Consider the following 17,237-nt stretch of genomic DNA (forward strand, 5'->3'; position numbering starts at 1 on the left):
GGCTCTGCCCCAACCAAACAAAGAGGGCAGGAGTTTTTCAAACAGCAGCCTCCCAAAAAGTTGGCTGCTGCAGAATTGGGCTATGCTGGGACCCAGGCTGGCCACAGAGGATGCAGCAGCAGTAAGTTGGTGCCATCGCCTGCGAGGATCCTGGCAGTCGTCTTTGGTCCCTGTACGTGGATGCTCTGACTGTTTGCTTCTGTGCATTAAGCTGGTTTGGGTGCTGGGAGCGTGATGGGGAAGGAGAGAAACTTCTTGCAGTGGTAGTTCGAGAGGGGTGTGCGCGGCAGGGAGGGATGGCAGGACACTGGTGTTAGGGAGCTCCTGTGGCCCACAGCCATCCCGTGCCCGGTGGGGTGCTGCTCTGGATGGAGGAACTGCTGCTGTTCGGCACGCAGAGCAGGGACGCGCTCGAGTGGGGATGTGGAGGTCTGGTGCCGCACTGAGACTTGGTGTCAGAGCTGGGAGTGGCATGCCCGATCTGAAACGCTGTTCTCCAGCTGCTTCTTGAACTCAGAAACCTGTCTAGGAATTTTCCAGCAGAGGCGCAGACCCTCTTTAGACGTTGCCTGTGTGTCGATAGACTGCTGGGTGGTGGATTTAAGGCAGCAGATGATCACAGAGCTGCTCCAGCCAAGACGCCGTAGACGAGCAGGAGAGGAAAGAATGGAGCTCCATGAGTGCTGCTTTCGGATCTTGCCTCTGTGTTTTTCTGCCCCTTCATTCCTGCACCTCCCGGCTGTTGATGAGAACCGCGCTATTTACTGCCGTCTCTGCAGGTGAACTGTTCTGCTTGTGGTGGTGGATGGTGGTTAGGACTAATTAGTCAGCATCTCTAAATGCCACGTGAACCTGAAAGTGCTTGTCCAGTGTGTTGCACCGTCTTGCAACTGGGTGCTTCGTTTTTCCTTCCGATTTATGGGCTTTGGGTTGTGGAGCCGCAGGGGCGTGGTGGTGTGGCTACAGAGAGCTCTCCCTGAGCCCCTGAAGATCCAGGTGATCGGTGGGTTATCCTGCCAGCAGCAGCACTAAACCACTGGTGTTCATTTATTGCGGTGACATGCAAGGTGTTGTATACCAGGCATTCCTTCGCGCTTGTAGGGCTTGCACTGCAGCACAGGCTCAGCCTGCAACCTCTTGTTGCCGAAGTTTTCCCCGTGCTATAAGAGCTTTGGTCCGCCTCTGTGTTCAGTCCTTCTGCACCTGTGTGGAGTGGGGTTAGATGTGTGTCTGGCTTCAGCGTATACAGTCTGTGTGGCTTCATTAGAGGAACTGCAGGATGGGGGATTTGTCTTCTAAGGGCTTGGAAACTTTTCATCCCAATGTGTAGTAACAGCCTTGGTTACCTCTGCAGGGAGTTGAGTTTAGCCTGAGTTTCCAATGGCTGCACGGACAAGTAGCTATATAGATTTGAAACAGCAGAAAAAGGAAATTGTTGGGGTTCCTCTCTAATCTGCAGAAGGAGGTGAATTTAGCAGTTTAGCTGAAACACTTCTCGGTGAATTAAGCCTTCAGCAGTAGTCTCTGAACATCTGGCTTGCCCTCTCTTCAGGTCTGAGACTGATTCTTGCAGTGCACAGCGGCAGCTAGGCCATGGATAAGCTCCAGACTTCAGGACTGTCTGCACCTGAATGTGCCTATGCACACATTTGTATTTTGGGGCTCTTAGCCTAAAAGCTATGCCACGATGCACTTTTTCTCTGTTTTCCTGCAACACTTACGAAGCATGCCCTGACACTGTAGGAATATGCCTGCTCAATATTAACCTTCCTCAAACGTCCTGGTTTCACCACAAGGAATAAATATCATGTTGCACTTTGCAGTGATTTATTTGTTTCCTCTTCAGGTACGTGAAAGACACTAGAAATTCAAGGTATGCTTGTGGTTTAGCCTTTGCAACTCTCTCTGCAAAATACTTTAGAGAGGCATATAGATAAAGGCAGGGCAGTGAGGTACTTGGCATTTATTGTTCTTGTCTGAATACTTAATCTCAGCTTGGTGAGTTTGTTCAGTCCCAGGGCAGAGATGGATTTCTGAGCCTGGATGTGAAATCCAGCCTGTTCCTCTTCCCCAGGCCTTTCCAGGTGATCTGTGGAAGCCTCTTGTTCCTTCAAGCTGTGGTTCCACAGTCCTTAATATCAGGTTTGGACCCTCCAGTTAATTTCTTAATACAAATCTGACCTTTACCAGGTACAGACACAGGATCGCAACCATGCTGAATTTGTCAGATCACGAGATACGATGTTGACATTGACCTATGGATTTTGAGCTGTAGGAGAGCTGATCCAATGCAAAGTCATCAGCATGATTTTGTAGTGTCACTGCTTTGTGCTGCATGTCTTGGGACCCTCTGACCATCAGGGTGGATTTTTCTGTATTCCTGAAACTCCTCCTTTCCTCCCCTCAAACATGAGGAAACAGTACTATGTTTACATGGTTGTTACCCTCTGCCCCTACACAATCCTAATACTCATCACATATACATGCTCCCATTCATCCTATCCCCTTATCTTTTATACCTTATTCCCCAGTTAGCACGAGGCTGTAGTGGCATTGTCTGGGTCAAAAGCAAAGTATGTGTAGCATCCTACTCACAATTTGTTTTGCAAACCCCAGAACCGATAATTAAAGAAACCTTGCAAGGACCCAACTTTCTTCAATTTGCATGTACTGAAAACCTTAAACTAGAACTTTAAAGTTTTGTATTTTTCATTTGAGGATCTGATTTTTAAAGTGTGGCCGGGCAGGGGCTAGCTCCTCAGCTGCTCTGAAAGCAGAGCCTAAAGGAACTGGCCAGTTGTCAAAGGTGACAGAGCAAAGCTAGGTCCGGGCTCTAACTAGCTCGTTTCCAAATCCTGGGCCAGATATACAACCCTTTCTTCTCTGCTGTTCTGATGGCTGAAGTGCAAGTCGATTAAAAAGCTTCTTATGAGGTTATCCCTTTGGAGGGGGAGCCAGCACGGCTCAGGTAACAGCAGCTCTGTCTAAATTCAACTGGCCTGTCTCCTTTTAATAGAACCTGTAACAGAGCTGCTCCTTCACCAATTTTGCAAAGAAAGTCAGGGCTCTGTAAGATGGGATAGAGCAGTCCATATGGCTGGTAGCAGTCGATGTTGTTAGATAACGTTATTGCTTCCACAAGGCTTGACATATCCCGCAAAGCAGTGACACTGGGTAAAATTGCAGCCTGGGAGAAACGGCCCTTCTTCCCTGGCACAGGTCTTCCTGCTTTGGCAACACTTCAGCATAGGACACCTAATACTGTTAATCTGCCTCCAAGCTAAGTACCATTAAACCACATTGCTAGTTCTTTCTGATTACCTGTCTCCATGGAGCTAAGACTTTCCAGTCTGTTTGAACAGCAGTGAAACTGTTGTCTAGGTGAAGAGCTAAGAACTATCCTTGTCCCTGCAAAGCTGTGCCAGGCAGGCTCTGAAGCAGGACCCCTGGCAAGAAACCAAGTGGAGCATTGCCATACCAGCTCATCTTTCCTTTCCAGCATGGCTCACTGTGTACAAAGCACATTTCTCTGCAGGGTGAGAAGGAACCAGGTGTTCCCCCAGCAGACTAGCCCCTTCCACAGCATCTTTCCTTCGCTCTACTTGAAATGCTTCTTGCTCTTTTGGTTGCAAGAAGCTCTTTTCTATATCTGAATTGAGTGTAAACCAGCACTGTCCTCCTTGTGCTTCTGGAGGATGTTTTTAATATTTTTTCCCCCCTCTGAGCTGCTGCAGAGTGAAGGAGGACTCATCTTGCCAGCTTTTGCAGCGGCTATTTAGAACCCTGTGGGAAAGCAATAAAACCAATGAGGATGGATCGGTGTCCCTCCCCAGCTGCTTGCAGCTGCTCCAGCTTCCCAAAGGCACGCTGGGGATCTGAGAAGGAGAACTGGAAATGGGAGGCAAAGAGAAGGGTGGGCAAGGGGACCTTGTCCTGCTGCTACCAGCCACAACGCCCAGGGTGAAGCGAAGTCTGGCAGATTGGGCTTGTGGCTCCTTACGAGGTCCATGAGGATCAATTCCCTTTTGCTATCACCTTCCCCTTCTTTATTTTCATGCTTTTGCGTAGCCTGGGATGTCCTGCGCATCAGTTACGAATTACTCAAACTGTTTCCCGTCCCATGCCCTGGTACACTGGCCTTGCTCTGTACAGAGGCACTTCAAGTTGAAAGGAAAGGGTTATACCCACATCTAACTTTGTCCTTTGTGGTCCTACATGGACCTTCTTAGGGCAGGAGTATTTTGCACTCTCTGCAGCACAGCAAGCCCTTGAGTCCAAAGTGCATTGGGATGTTAACAACATAAAGTGGCTGTTTTCAATTGCTGAGACCAGACAGGATGAGTTGCATCTTCTCGCTTTCCATGGGTTGCAGTTTTTCCCTCTTCCTCAGTCACAGCCATTCTCAGCATCAGCAGTTTGTCTCGCTGGTGAGACACGTTGCTGCACCTTGGTATCTGCTATCCTTGTGTCTGTGCTGCTTCTGAAATGACAGATGGAAGCTTGTTGCTCTGGTCAATCCATCCATTAAGACTCGGCAGGGATTTGACTCTTTCCTGCTTCACCCCAGCATGAATTTCAGAAGAAGCTTTGCTTGCACCTCCCCAGGGTAAAAACCGCCTGCGTCCAAGAGCAGGCTTGCAGCTGTGAGACAGAAGGGAGAAGTAAATCTTCCCAGACACGAGTCAGCTCTGTGGTCACACAACTAATGTTTAACTCTTGGGGAATTTGACGTTCTAACCCTGGTAATCGGGGCTGCAGAAAGACTGGGGGAGAAACAACTGGCAATGCAGCTGGTGGGGGTACTGTGTGCAGGCAGGCGGGGGAGCTTCACCCGAAGGGACTTGCAGGACGGGGAGCTCCTCTCCCTCGGGTTCACCTCCTGGAGCTGGGGCTTGCACTGGCACAGAAGCAAGTGGTGAAGAGGAAAAGCCTGCTGCTTGCCCTAAGGCTAATGGTTAGGGAATGTCACCTGGGTCGTAGGAAACTTGGATTCATGCTCTTCCTCCTCAGACCTTAAAGCCACTCTGCCCTGAAGGGAACTCCGGGGTGTGCATGAGTGCTGCTTTCTTTCTCCTTCTCTCTTGGGGCTATTTCATTCTGTATATAATATTTTCTGGGCCAGAGAGCAGGAGAGCTAAGGAAATAATCCCGGTGATGAGAAGGTTGCTCCAGGCTCTGGTCTGTGTTTCTGTGGATATTACTGCATGCAAGGTTATGGAATAGAAGGGTTGCCAGCAGCGATGCCTGGTTAGAGCGGCTTTCCCAGCTACAGCTAAGCACTTTAGGCATTGCAAGGGTTCAACAGCAGCTGAAGAAAGGGTGGCTGATGTGAAATTTGGATAGACCCCTAAATTGGCAGGCTGAAGTGAAATTCCTCTTGCAGGGCTGGCTGTGTAACAAAACATGCAGCTGCTCACACAAATGTGTGTGTCCAGCTGGCTGGGTAAGGGCTCCACAGCCAACCCACTGAAGGGCAAAACTTGGAGCCTGTGGTGCGGCGTGACAGCCCTCTCTGGCTGTAGCTGTCAGCCAAGTGTTCCAGTCACTGTCTTCCCCCTGCGAGTACGCATCCCACTGCAAGACAAGGGGTGTGGGTGGGGGAAGGACGCTTGCAGACCCATGAGGAATCCCACTGAATCCATCGCAGCTGGCAGGGCAACGATGTTATGTCCACGCAAGCGTGACTGCAGAATCAGGGCTTGCAAAATGACTCATGGCTGTGGCAGGTGCACAGTGCGATGGCCAGGTAGGCAGATGCAAGCCGCAATTTCAGAGCAGGGGACTTCCAGTGCCCACACACGCAGTGCTCGTGCTTGGTATGGAAACCTCCAAGCCAAGCAGACTTTGTGGTGCTGGTCTATTTTAGAAACAGCAAAAGCTGAGTCAGCCCAGATGAGATTGTTCCAGGGACTTTCTGGAGGAGATGAAACCTTTCAGTTTTCCTGATATCCACAGAAATGAAAAGGGGTAAAGGCAGAGAGTAAGGTCACAACTGAAGTGCTGTGAACTTGTTTCCACTGATGTGCTCCCTCTCCCCGACCCCCTGCAAAGCCACCACTTAAATTAACTTCTCCCGAGTGGCATAAGAAACCTTCGGAGGAACCACATTACCCGTGGCCCTGAGAAGTGACGGGAACTCCATCCCTGCTGCAAAATCACAGGTCTAGGAAAATCCCTGACTCTTTCCCTCTCGTGGGATAGATTTTTTTTGCTCCTTGTGCAAAATTTATTTGAAAGTAACAAACATCTTGTAGGCCAGGTGAGTGTAAAGGTCTCATCTCCGTGAATGTGTAACTCGAGCAGCTGGGTTGCATAAGCTGCGTACATGACACAGGCTGCAGCTCCACTGGGAAAATCCCCTCTGGAGAGGGAGAAAGAGGAGAAGGTGATGGACTCAGCTGTGGAAATGGGGAGCATGCTTAGTACAGGAAAAGTGCAAGTTCACAGCAGGACTTGGATAAATAAAGGCATAACTGGAGATGGAGCCAGACCTGAGCTGTTGGAGAGTCTGACTGTTGTGATCTTGGAGGAAATTGCTGGAATACTGTATTGTCTGAAGGGGTGACATGTTGCTTTCACTGGCAACCCTTTTCTCCTACCTGACAGGGTAGAGAGTAGCTGCTGTGTGCTTTGTACGCCCTCATGGTGTAAGTGAGCAGGATTTGAGCTGGATTTTGCCCTGCTCTTCTGCCTGCACTCACCTCCTGCTTGCCAGCTGGACTCTGACCTGCTTTTCAGCGTCTTCTCTGAAATTGGTTTCCAGGTCTTGGTCTATCTCTGATCAGTAAATACATATTTTTAAAAAGGCCCACTGCAGAGGCAAGTACTGCTCTTGAAGCATAAGGAGCCTGGGTGAAGCCAGCCTTGAGCCCCGGGGCACTGATGATATCTCCGTGGAGCTGCTGCCTGCAGCCGTGCACTGCTGAGCCATCCTGTGGAGCCATGCGCTGCAGTGAGAAGCCATCCTGGCCAGACTCCTCATCCTCATCCTGCTGCCCCTCCAGCAAATGGGGGGGCTGCAGGGGAACACCCTGCACTGGGGATGCCGAGCTGACATGGGGTTAGCGGGGCAGGGATGGTCTGTGCCTCCCATGAGCTGTCCCCAAGCCTGGGAAGGCAAGGCAGCAGGAGATCTGCAGAGGGCTGGGAAAGGTCCAGAGGGGATGAGTAGGCCAAGAAGGAAGGAGTTGGGACCTGGGGATGGTACAAAGCAAGCCATGTCTTCAGCGAAGAGGGAGATGGGGAACATGCTGCATGGAGTCAGTGCATCTCCAAGGCGCTTGCATCATCTTTCCTCCCGAGCGGAGGCCAGATGAAGGCTTGCAGGCGTGGGGTGCTGACTTTCCTGGCACTTACATAAACTTTATGTTTCTGTCACTGGCTGTTCAGATAACTGCACTGCTTTGCTTTTGCTCTTATGTCCTCTGGCCATGTCTTGACATGCTCTGGGAGGAGGGCAGAGTATCTTGCCAGGGCCTGAGCTCCCTGTACCTGCAGCCACAGGAAGCTCAAGGTGGTGGTTTCCTTGTGGCATCTCCCCTTGGCATGGGGAAGGTCAGGTTTTTCTGACCTTTTCCTCTGGCTCTGCAATTGCAGTGTCTGCATCCAGGGACGTCTGTTTTCTTATATCCACTCCCCCAGCTCTTATCTACAAGGTCCCTAATGCACATAGCAGGGCATGGGGTGGCCTTTAGATGTAAACAGATCTGGATCAAAGTACAATCTACATCTGCAGAGTTATTGTCTCTCTCTTTTGCCATGGAAGAAGTAAAATGCAGAAGGACACAACTTCTGCGTCGAATTAAGTAGCTCAATTTCTCCCTGTGGCTTTCTGTGGATGATGTACAATAGTCTCTGTGCCTCCTTGGCCAACAAAACACATTATTGTCCTTTTTAAGATCCACGTGTGCCTGGGGAAGTGTGGTTTGGAAAAGGTTCCTATATCACACCCGCTTGGCAGCGACCACTTGAGGTACACTCCATTATGCATTGCTAATCCGAAAAGTGTTTTGCTGTCTTATGGGAATTCTTGGGCGCTGTTTATTTTGGTGAGGTGAAACCCAAAAGTATGTCCTTTGGGCAGCAGTTGCAGCACTGCATGTCCAAGAAATGCCTGCAAACGAAGGAAGCTGATAGGAAGTGGAAAAAGCCCTCCCCCACAGCTGTATACACACATACATGTGTCTGTATACACATATATAGGTATATCCCCATGTAGGTATAAGTGTATGTAGACACATATACACAACTCCAAGCACTGTCCACCTGACCTGGCCCTGCCATGGTGCCTGCAGCAAGGGAAGGGGCTGGTCCCACCATGTTGCTTTGCTCCAGGGTGCGACCCAGGGGAGATGCATGTGCAAGGGCTGTACCAGCAGCCTGGTCCCTGCTACACTACCCACACACACACAGTGAGTGTGACCACGTCCTGAGCCACCGTCCCCTGACTCACACCACCAGCCAAGGCTGTGCGTATGGGGAGAAAGGGGAAGCGCAGAAGGTACAGTCATTACATTTATAGTTGTGCCTTCTTTACGGCTGGTATATAAATGTTTGCTTTTGCTTCTCCCAAAGGCACAGGACGGTGTCGTCTCCAGACCCAAAGGGCAGGCTCTGCAGCACCAACAGCTTCCACGCAGTAGTTGTCAGCATGGTCATCCCTGGTTCTGCTTGCCGTAACCTTCCAGGCCACCGAGGAGACGCAAGGCTCTGGTGGGGACCTGCCAGCCTCGCGCAATGAACTGCTCCCTGCCAGGGCTTGCACCGAGCTTCTGGGGATACTGAGCTGCTGCTCGGGACCCTGACCGCTCCTGATCCCTCACTGTGCTGCTGGCAGTGGGGAATCAATATCCGGGTTGGGACACTGGGCAGAGCCAAGCCCGTTACCATCTTCTGTGCCCTTGGGGGACCCGGGGACCAGGCTGGACCCCCAGCTGTGAGGGGGCTCCACATGAGTGAGGGACGGGTTTTGGGCTGTCGCTAGTCACTCCGGTGGGAAGAACCACCTCCTTCCTCCTCTTCTGGGAACCGAGTCACTGCTGGAAGCTGGGGATGGCACCACGTGGGCCCATGGCCAGGGCCGGCAGCCTGGCAGCAGAGCACTAGCAGAGCCTGAGCACCATCACCGTGCTTCGTGCTGCCTGGGGGCTGCTGGCGGCTGCGCTCTGGGGATGTAGGCGCCGGGCGCAGGAGGGGTGCCAGGAGCGATGGGCCGGCTGGATGACCACGCCAAGAGGAGGATTGTGGAGCTGCGCAGGGCTGGACTGAGCTTCCGCAAGATCAAGAAGGTGCTGGAGCTGGACGGCATACGGGTGACGCCGCAGGCTGTGTACCTCTTCCTCAAGCGGAAGAGCGTGGAGCCAGGGTCGTCGTTGGCCAGCTGGGACGGGGACCAGCCCTGGCCCCCGCTGTGGGGGCACAAGGCTGAGCAGCCCGAGGCGCGGGGTGCCCGGACCCCCACAATGCCTGGTGGGAGTCCTGGGGGCAGCCAGGGGCCCTGCCCCACTGGCAGCCGGGACACCAAGGAGGACATCCAGATCGTCAGCGTGGCCTCGCTCTGCAAGGATGGCGGGCAGCGCAGGGAGGTCCTGCCCGTGGGACTGCCCCTTGGGAACGGTAAGGCCTTGCTCCCCATGGGGGGTCACTGCCATGGCCACCCCCTGGCAGCACTGGGCTGGGGAAAGGGCTCTCTGACCCCGCTGGGGAGCCCCCGAGATTCTTCTTTCAAGGTGTTTCTCTCACTGTCCCTTGCAGGCGATGACAGTTCCACAGGCACCCCCTCGGCTCCGGGGAACTGCTCCCCTCCAGGGGGCCCGGCCACCCCCCCACAGCCCCTGCCCAGTCGAGGGTGGCTGGTTGCACCCCCTGCCAGGAACCCAGCCCTGATGGTGAAGAAGAAGATCGTGGACAGGGCTATCCTCCTGCAGAAAAAGGTAGGATGCCAGGTGGAACGGCAGGATGAGAGAGCCCGTCTGCTCCAGCCAGGAGCCAATGTGGTGCTGCCCACCAGGACAGGCCCGCACAGTGCCCTGCTGCACCTAATCCATGCAGACAGGGCAGGTCGCAGGGGATGAACGGCTCCCAAAATCCCCCCCAACCTCTGCTAGCTGCACTCTCGAGTGATGGCACTTGGCAAGCTCATCTGGGAACCCACCCTGTGTGCTGGGGCCATGGGCCACGCTGCCCACCCACCTGCAGCCAGCACTCACTGCTGCCCTTGGGTGATGCCAGTTTCTGTCAGCGTTGGCCTCCAACCTGCAGGTCACAGTCCCCCCTCTTTAGGGCTTGGTTTCAGTACAAGCTCAGAAGGTTCCTCCAGCCACCACAAGGACACCAGCAGCTGAGTGGCTTGGTGCTGCAGCAGGAGATGAAGGGCTGCAGCAGGCCAGGATGGGGTGACACAGCCAGGATGGCCGCCCTCTGGGACGTGTCTAGCCGCCACAATCCCTAACGCCCCGCCATGCCACGAGATCCCCAGGCTGCAGCCTTGCATGCATTGTCCCAGAACATCCATGTCCCTGCGGCCATCCTGCCCACCATGGTGAGCATGCGGGCAGCTGGCCAGCCCCACGGCCCAGCCCAGCTCTGCTGGCAGCTGCGATGAGCCATGGGGCAAAGTGACCCAGTGATCCCAGGCCCAGGCCCAGGTAGCCTGCCAGCGTGGCTGTGGGGCTGCCCCAACACCCAAGGCTGCGATCTCTGGAGACTTCACTGACGCTGTTGCCCCGTGGAGGACAGTAGGATGCTGGCACCTGCCTTTCTTGCCATGGCATCCTGGGTACAAAACACAGCCGTGCGTCAGGTTGAGCCTTCATCCCTGGCCCTGTCTCTGCTCAGACACAGCAAACGCCTTCTCCTGCCCACTCAGGTGTTTGTCAAGAGCCCTTGCCAGCTGCTTTAGAGGATGCAGGTTGTTCAACACCCTCTCCAAGAGAAAGGCTTCCCTGGGGTTCAAAACCAGCATGTGATCCCTCCTGGGGAGCAGAACAGCCCTTTTCTTCAGGGTGCAATACAAGAAATGGGGGGGGGGCTGGAAAGAAAAACCCAGGATATGTTATTTCTGTCCCTGAGGAAAGCAAACACAGGCCTGGCATCAGCACGGGCAGCCTGGCTGCCATCTAGCAGCATCCACTGGATGGCCAAGCACACACTGACAGCTTGCAGGGCAACGCCGTGTTCCTGAGGAGCAGCAGCATAGTGGCTGGATAGGGATGAAGTGCAGTCAGAGTATGGTGAGGTCTGCAACAAGGTGATGGCTTTGATGCCTTGTAGCTAAGTGCAGAGTAAATCCCTCTTTTGCTAATCCCCACTGAAGGAGCAGCTGATAATGTTTCACCTTCCCTTCTCTCCTGCCTCCCACTACTCCAGGTCAAAGATGCCAGCACTCAGACTGCCCTGCTGAACCTCATGAGTCCTGGAAATCAAAACCTTGCTTGGGGTGGACCAGTGCTTCCCCCAGCTCCCAGCTCCCATGCCATGGCCGAAAAGCTGGATGCTGTACAGACAGAGATCCAGAAGCTGAGCCAGGCCCTGCATGCGGTGCTGGAGAGGCAATGCCGCCTGGAGCGCCAGCAGGAGCACCAGCAGCGGCTGCAGCAGGAGGTGCTGATGACGCTGCAGCAGCTCAGCTCCACCGTGAGCCACGGCACCGTGCCGGCGAACCAGCCCTGCGTCCCTTTCAGCAGTATGGCCGAGGCCTCGCCCACCATGCCGAACTTCAGCCAGTTCAAGATGGAGCTCATCTGACCTCACGTGACACCAGCATGCTCTAGCAGCACTGCACTGATGGCAGGATGACGCCACGAAGAAGAACCACCTCTCAGAGGCTGTGGCAGCTGCCTAAGGATTGTGTGCGGCACCCAGCAGAGACGGTCACCGGTGCCTCACGTTTTCAGCCCTGCTGACTGAAAGGGGCTGCCTGGCCCAAGAGACAGGGCAGTGGAAAGCTGAGGCCTTGCTTCTCCCGTGCTGCCCGTCCCAGCTGGCCCTGCAGCTGGCTGGTGGCCCATGGGCTTCAGCAGTGCAGGCAGGCTGCCTGCAGGCAGATGATGTAACTCATAGAGACACAGCAGGGAGGTGGGTCTCAAAGAAAATGCGAGGCTTCCTCGCACGAGGGTCAGTGCTGTGACGATCAGTCACAGAAACGCTTTGTGCCCTCCCTCTGCAGAGCCTTGTTCAATAAAAATCCATATACACCATGGTTCAGAAATGATGTGGGATCTCTTTCTTTGTTTTACCTACCCCTCGTGCCACCAGCGAGCAGGCTGGATCTGTCTTGGGTGCTGCCACCATGAGTGGAGCTGCACAAGGTGCCCAAACCCATGAGGTGAGCCCACCACTCCATGCACAAAGGATCCTACTGGAGGACTGGCATCAGACACCACACCGTTAGGGATATATCATCATACTTGTGTAGGAAACAATCTTTTACTGAGCAGATTCCACCTAGGTCACCCTCCTCACCCCAAATTCTCAATAGATCTGGAGTCTGGCACTGCTCCTGCCCACTCTCTGGCCAGGATATGGGCAGGACCACACCAGTAAGAGTTGCACCTGGGCATCAGCTGGGCATTCGTCTCTCCTCTAAACCCTTTTTCTGGGCAGGATATCCTCCTGGTTGTGGTCCCCAGCAGCAAGGGCTCTCCTTGGTGCAGGCTGCTGGTGGTGCTGAGCTGCTCAAGCAGAGAGGGGCACGATGCTGAGAACCACCTTGCCCCGACAAGAAGGGCTCGAGGGAGGCTGACGTGCTTCCACTGCAGCGGTGGCGTCCAGAGGCACTAGAGACTGGACTGGCCTGCTGGGTGGAAAGGTCTGCTGGGGGGTGGCCTTGGTTCCTCACCCAGCAGCGAATCTTGAGAGGAGACAGAGTATGTCCTTCCTCTGCATCGGCCGAGCAGGCTGCTTGCTTTCTGGTCACCACACTTAGCACAAACATTGCCTAGAAGAAGTCCCCAGCCTCTTTCTTTGAACTCCTTTAGTCCGAGGTAAAAATTTAGAAGTGTAAAAATAGTTCAGGTATTTGTATACACACATACACACAGACAGAGCTGTATGTACACACACACACACGTACGTACGTATACATCTGGGCATTTTGCAGGTCCTTGCAGCAACCCTGGTGGACAGGGGAGCTGGACAACCAGTCTGCCCCCCTCAGAGACACGTGCCAGGCCCTGGTGCTGTTAGACCCTGCTGCTGCAGCGGTGCCCGGCAGCATTAGAAGTCTGCTGCAATCTCCCCGCGGTCATTCATTTCAATGTTGGTGTAATTTTGGGGACGTCTGAAAAGCAACAGACAAAAATGCAAGATGAGTCACTCTGCTCTTCTGCACAAGGCAGCTGATCTGCATCTCAGCTTCGCACTTGAGATGAAGAGGCTAGAGGACCAGCCCTCAGCAGGCACAGAGTTTACTAAGGTCTCTTTTAATGTTTTGGGGAAAAATCAGAGCAGAGCACCATCGCCATCACCTAGCACATGTACATCAACTTAAAACCACCCTGGTTTCTGAAAGAGACTCCCTAAACCTCACTTACAGTATTTTTTAAATTCCTTTAAAAAAATTTAAAATTCCTTTAAAAAAATAAAAAAAAATTAAGTTTTCTATTCCCCAAATGTATTTTAAGAACTTTCCTCATTTCTAACACCTGCCCATCAGCCCCCTATCCAATGATGAAAGAAGATCAGTAAAAATTCATGGAAATAAATCCCCTGGGCTGGTTAAATAACCCATCCGCTGTAACATTTATTTCAGACAAACACACAGCCTGAGTGTTAAGCTGCTGTTTGCCTGCTGACAACGTTAGGGACCGCCAAGTAATTATTTAAAGTGGCGCCACGTTATAACGTGGAAGCTGTTTCCCATCAAGGTAATCCTAAACTGTCCGTCTCGAAGGAAGAGCTCCTCCCTGTGCCCAAAGCATCATCTCTCGCTGCCCTTTGCCTGCCACGAGCCTTCAGCTCTCTGCTCTCCCACCCCAGCACTTTGTGCAATGATTGATGGCCTTTACACTGTGCCCACTGACATGCCCACCGTTATCCATGGTTTTATGAGTCATTATCTTAACCTCCTGTGGAACCTGCAGTCTGCCATGTCAAAAGCAAAGGGGCTTTGCTGCAAAAATTAGGAGCAAAATATTGGAGTGTTTGGATGCAGCATCTGAATGCAGGAGCTCACCTGAGTGAAGGAGCAGGTCCCTGTGCAGCGATTAGAGAGGAAGCACTAGGGAAGGAAAGGGTGAGAGATGCAAGGCAGATGCAAAGGTGGTTTCTCACCTTTTGATGAAGTAAAATGCCAGGCTGACCAGGAAGAACACGAGCAGGAGAGATCCCACTACAAACAGGGCGATTTCCCAGCCCTGGAACGAAGCTGAGGGGGCAAAGGCCGAGACGGAGGATTGTAGCCACGACCCTTCCCAGCACAGGGTGCTAGAGAGTCACAGACTGGTTTGAGTTGGAAGGGACCTCACAGCCCATCCAGTTCCCACCCCCTGCCACGGGCAGGGACACCCTCCACTAGCCCAGGTTGCCCAAAGCCCCATCCAACCTGGCCTTGAACAGTGCTAGGGGTCCAAGGGCAGCCACAGCTTCTCCAGGCAACAACAGGTTGGGCTGTCCCAGCCTCCTGATCTGGAGAGCCACTCTTCCACCCTCTTGGCGGTACCCCTGTGGCGTGCCAGCTCTGGCTGGCTCCAGCCTGGGGGCCAGCTCAGCTGCTGCTCCAAACAGTTGGGTTTCTGGGCTCTGTGTCCAACATCTCCAAAAGGGAGGGGCTCCCTGGTGAAGTCCAATCTCATGAGAAGATTTAGACACCCAAACTTCCAGTGGTATTGGCATGATAGGGCTGACTACCTCATCACACTGGAGGAACTCACTGTTGTTACCTCTCTTGTAATGACCCACCACTTTCTAGAAGGTAGCTGTGTTTGGGAAGCATCACCAGAGGTCCCTGGTGGCTTGCCCTGCATTGTCCCTCCCATGTGGAGATGTGGCCTGACCCTGGCCCCAGCCCCGCTTGCTGTGCTGGGCGCAGATCACGATGCTTAGCTTCGCCTCCTACTCACCACCGCTGTGCGACACGGACAGTGGATTTTTTGGGGCAATGCACTCGGGACTGGTTTTCAGCACACTCCCATCCACGGAGAAGGGGTGGGGGCTGGCCAGGAAGTCCTGGTGCCAGGTCTCGATGGACTGCTGCTGCTCCGGCTGCCGAGCCCACACCTGGCCCCAGACCTTCACCAGGGAGCCCACACACGTCAGGTTCAGCTCTGTGGAAAAACAGTGGGTTGTGGGTGGTCGGAAACCCGTTGGCTGCTGCCATGACTTCGTTCCCTGCTCCAGTAACACTCTCCTGTTCCCATGCTCTTCACCCTCTCCTCCCCACCTCTCAGAAATCATGCTGCCACACTGTATCGCAAGTAAATTGAGCATATGCTCAACCTTTCTTTCAGTGATAAAATGGACTTGGAGTTGTCCTGCCAACCCAGAAGAATACTTTGTACTACACTTCGTAACTTCATGATCTCTACTTGCTGGTGAGAGTTGTCTGAAATTGTTCAAAGGGTTAAAAATGTGTTTGGGCGAGGGAGACAAAGCATGGCTGTGAAGCCTTCATTTCCTTATCAAACCAGCCAAAAAAATAGGAAACATTTCTTCCCATCCCTCAAAAGCTGTACATCCCTAAGACTTCCAGAAGTGACTTCTTGGTCCAGGAACTTCAAGTAAGTATAGGGCACTGAAGGAGTCTGATAGAGAAAGAGTTGATAACCAGAATCCTCTAGAGTGCAGATGGCTTTCTGCTTTGCAGGTTTAGGATATTCAGTTTGTCTGGCAGACACCTCAAGGCATCACCGGAGACTCCCATTTCTCACGGTCCTGCTAGCTTGTCTTTCCTTTAGCAAGCAGCCCGTGTCAGGCTCTCTCCAGCTCTCCTTGCTGAAATCCCATGTGCCCACCACTGATCTCCAGTTCCCCCCACTCTAGTGCAAGCCTGTAATCTGGCTTGAGGAGGGACCATCCTGATGATGAGCAGCTGTAGACAGGTGAGGGAGGAGGACACTGCAAACCAGGTGAGCGAAGGGGGAACCAACCGTGCAGGTAGAGCTCAGAGACACCACAGGAACACTTCTCTTCTAGGGAGCTCACCAAGACCCTTCCCAAGCTTTGCAGCATCCTCCTGTGGTGCAGGGTCCATGTGGAACAGTCTAGGGGAAAAAGAGACGTGGTTTTCTGGGTGCAGCTCGGGGCTGCTAATAAGCTCCCAGCTGTGTGCGCCTTCCAAAACACTTTGCTTCATGCCTGAGCTCAGGAGCAAAGCTCCTCCAGATGCTGCATCCCACCCTCCTCTGCCCCCTCCTCAGGGTGAGTCTTCACTTCTGGCCTTCTACCACCACGTACACCAGCTTCACTCCTTCACCGACCTCCCAGGGGAGTGGGGAAGAGGAATGCCCCACATGTCCCACCACATGGGCCAGTACAGAGTGGACTCTCATGCTGGGAGAGGAGGGACAGCTCCACTGCCTGCCCCTCAGGAGGCCAGAGGAGCAACCTCCATTTCATTTTACCCAGGTCTGGACTGCTCCAAGCTGAGCCAAGCTTGGCCTTTGCAGGGCCTGGAGACCCCACTGTACTTTTGCCTGCTGGCTCCGGAGTCAGGAGCTTTGCTCCCACGGGTGGGCTGAGGCAGGAGGGATTGCTGGCAGTTCCCCTGACAGTGCCCCCACCACCACGAGAGACCCGGGGGGGCTTTGCTGCCATCACTGCGCATCTAACACTGCAGAAAGGGATCCCAGGAGCAGGACTCGGCCCTGCCTGAGCAGAGACGTCTCAGATGAAGCATATGGCCACCTTCAGACAAGCACACGCTGAAGCTGTGAGCGCAGCTGCCCTCTTGGCGTGTCTGTACCAGGTGTCACCCAGCACATCCCCTTTCACGACTGGGAGGCAGCAGGGTCCCCGCCAGCACCCCCCTCCCATGCCATGGGAAGTTGGGGTCAGCCCCCCAGCCCTCCCACCCCGCGCCAGTGTGGGTGCCCAGCCCCACTCACTGGGTGTCAGGAGGCAGAGGTGGAGATCCACCGCGAAGGCATGCTGGGGACAGCTGTTCTGCAGACCAGGGGTAGGGTCCGAGACGGCAAACTGCAACTCTGCGCTGGCATTGCCACAGGCACAACGGCTCAGGGACACAGGCCTGTCCCCAGAAAAGGAGTCAGAGCTCACCAACATGTCACGCGCCTTTCTTC

The 17,237-nt window shown here is 53.7% G+C and overlaps 2 protein-coding genes across 4 annotated transcripts in view; one reads left to right on the forward strand and one right to left on the reverse strand.

Moving 5' to 3' along the window:
* Positions 1 to 12,208, forward strand: LOC129213386 (uncharacterized). 2 transcript variants are annotated; one of them, XM_054843313.1, is made up of 4 exons: positions 1 to 779; positions 8,575 to 9,615; positions 9,754 to 9,932; positions 11,368 to 12,208. In XM_054843313.1, the coding sequence occupies exons 2-4, from the start codon at positions 9,207 to 9,209 to the stop codon at positions 11,743 to 11,745; spliced, it is 966 nt and encodes a 321-aa protein (XP_054699288.1). In that variant the 5' UTR covers positions 1 to 779; positions 8,575 to 9,206; the 3' UTR covers positions 11,746 to 12,208. The 2 variants fall into 2 exon arrangements, with proteins under 2 accessions (XP_054699288.1, XP_054699287.1); XM_054843312.1 differs by having other exon boundaries at positions 1 to 172.
* LOC129213385 (uncharacterized) overlaps positions 11,366 to 17,237 on the reverse strand; it is a 20,036-nt gene continuing 14,164 nt past the window's right edge. Inside the window, exons 10-14 of one of the 2 annotated variants that reach the window (XM_054843310.1) lie at positions 17,043 to 17,185; positions 16,086 to 16,199; positions 15,060 to 15,263; positions 14,272 to 14,365; positions 11,366 to 13,279 (exon numbers count right to left, since the gene is read on the reverse strand). In XM_054843310.1, the coding sequence (XP_054699285.1) occupies positions 13,216 to 13,279; positions 14,272 to 14,365; positions 15,060 to 15,263; positions 16,086 to 16,199; positions 17,043 to 17,185 (619 nt within the window). In that variant the 3' untranslated portion in view covers positions 11,366 to 13,215. The remainder of the gene's footprint in view (positions 13,280 to 14,271; positions 14,366 to 15,059; positions 15,264 to 16,085; positions 16,200 to 17,042; positions 17,186 to 17,237) is intronic. The other variant, XM_054843311.1, reaches the window with a different exon arrangement.

The sequence above is a fragment of the Grus americana genome, chromosome 15 (assembly GCF_028858705.1).
Source record: "Grus americana isolate bGruAme1 chromosome 15, bGruAme1.mat, whole genome shotgun sequence".
In the NCBI taxonomy this organism is placed as follows: domain Eukaryota; kingdom Metazoa; phylum Chordata; class Aves; order Gruiformes; family Gruidae; genus Grus; species Grus americana.

What these genes read in the sequence shown, in the direction of transcription:
- LOC129213386 (XM_054843313.1), top strand. Translation starts at nt 9,207, where the DNA reads ATGGGCCGGCTGGATGACCACGCCAAGAGGAGGATTGTGGAGCTGCGC. An exon ending in GGGACTGCCCCTTGGGAACG is followed by an intron (nt 9,616 to 9,753) that starts GTAAGGCCTTGC and finishes TGTCCCTTGCAG; the next exon opens with GCGATGACAGTTCCACAGGC. An exon ending in CTATCCTCCTGCAGAAAAAG is followed by an intron (nt 9,933 to 11,367) that starts GTAGGATGCCAG and finishes CCACTACTCCAG; the next exon opens with GTCAAAGATGCCAGCACTCA.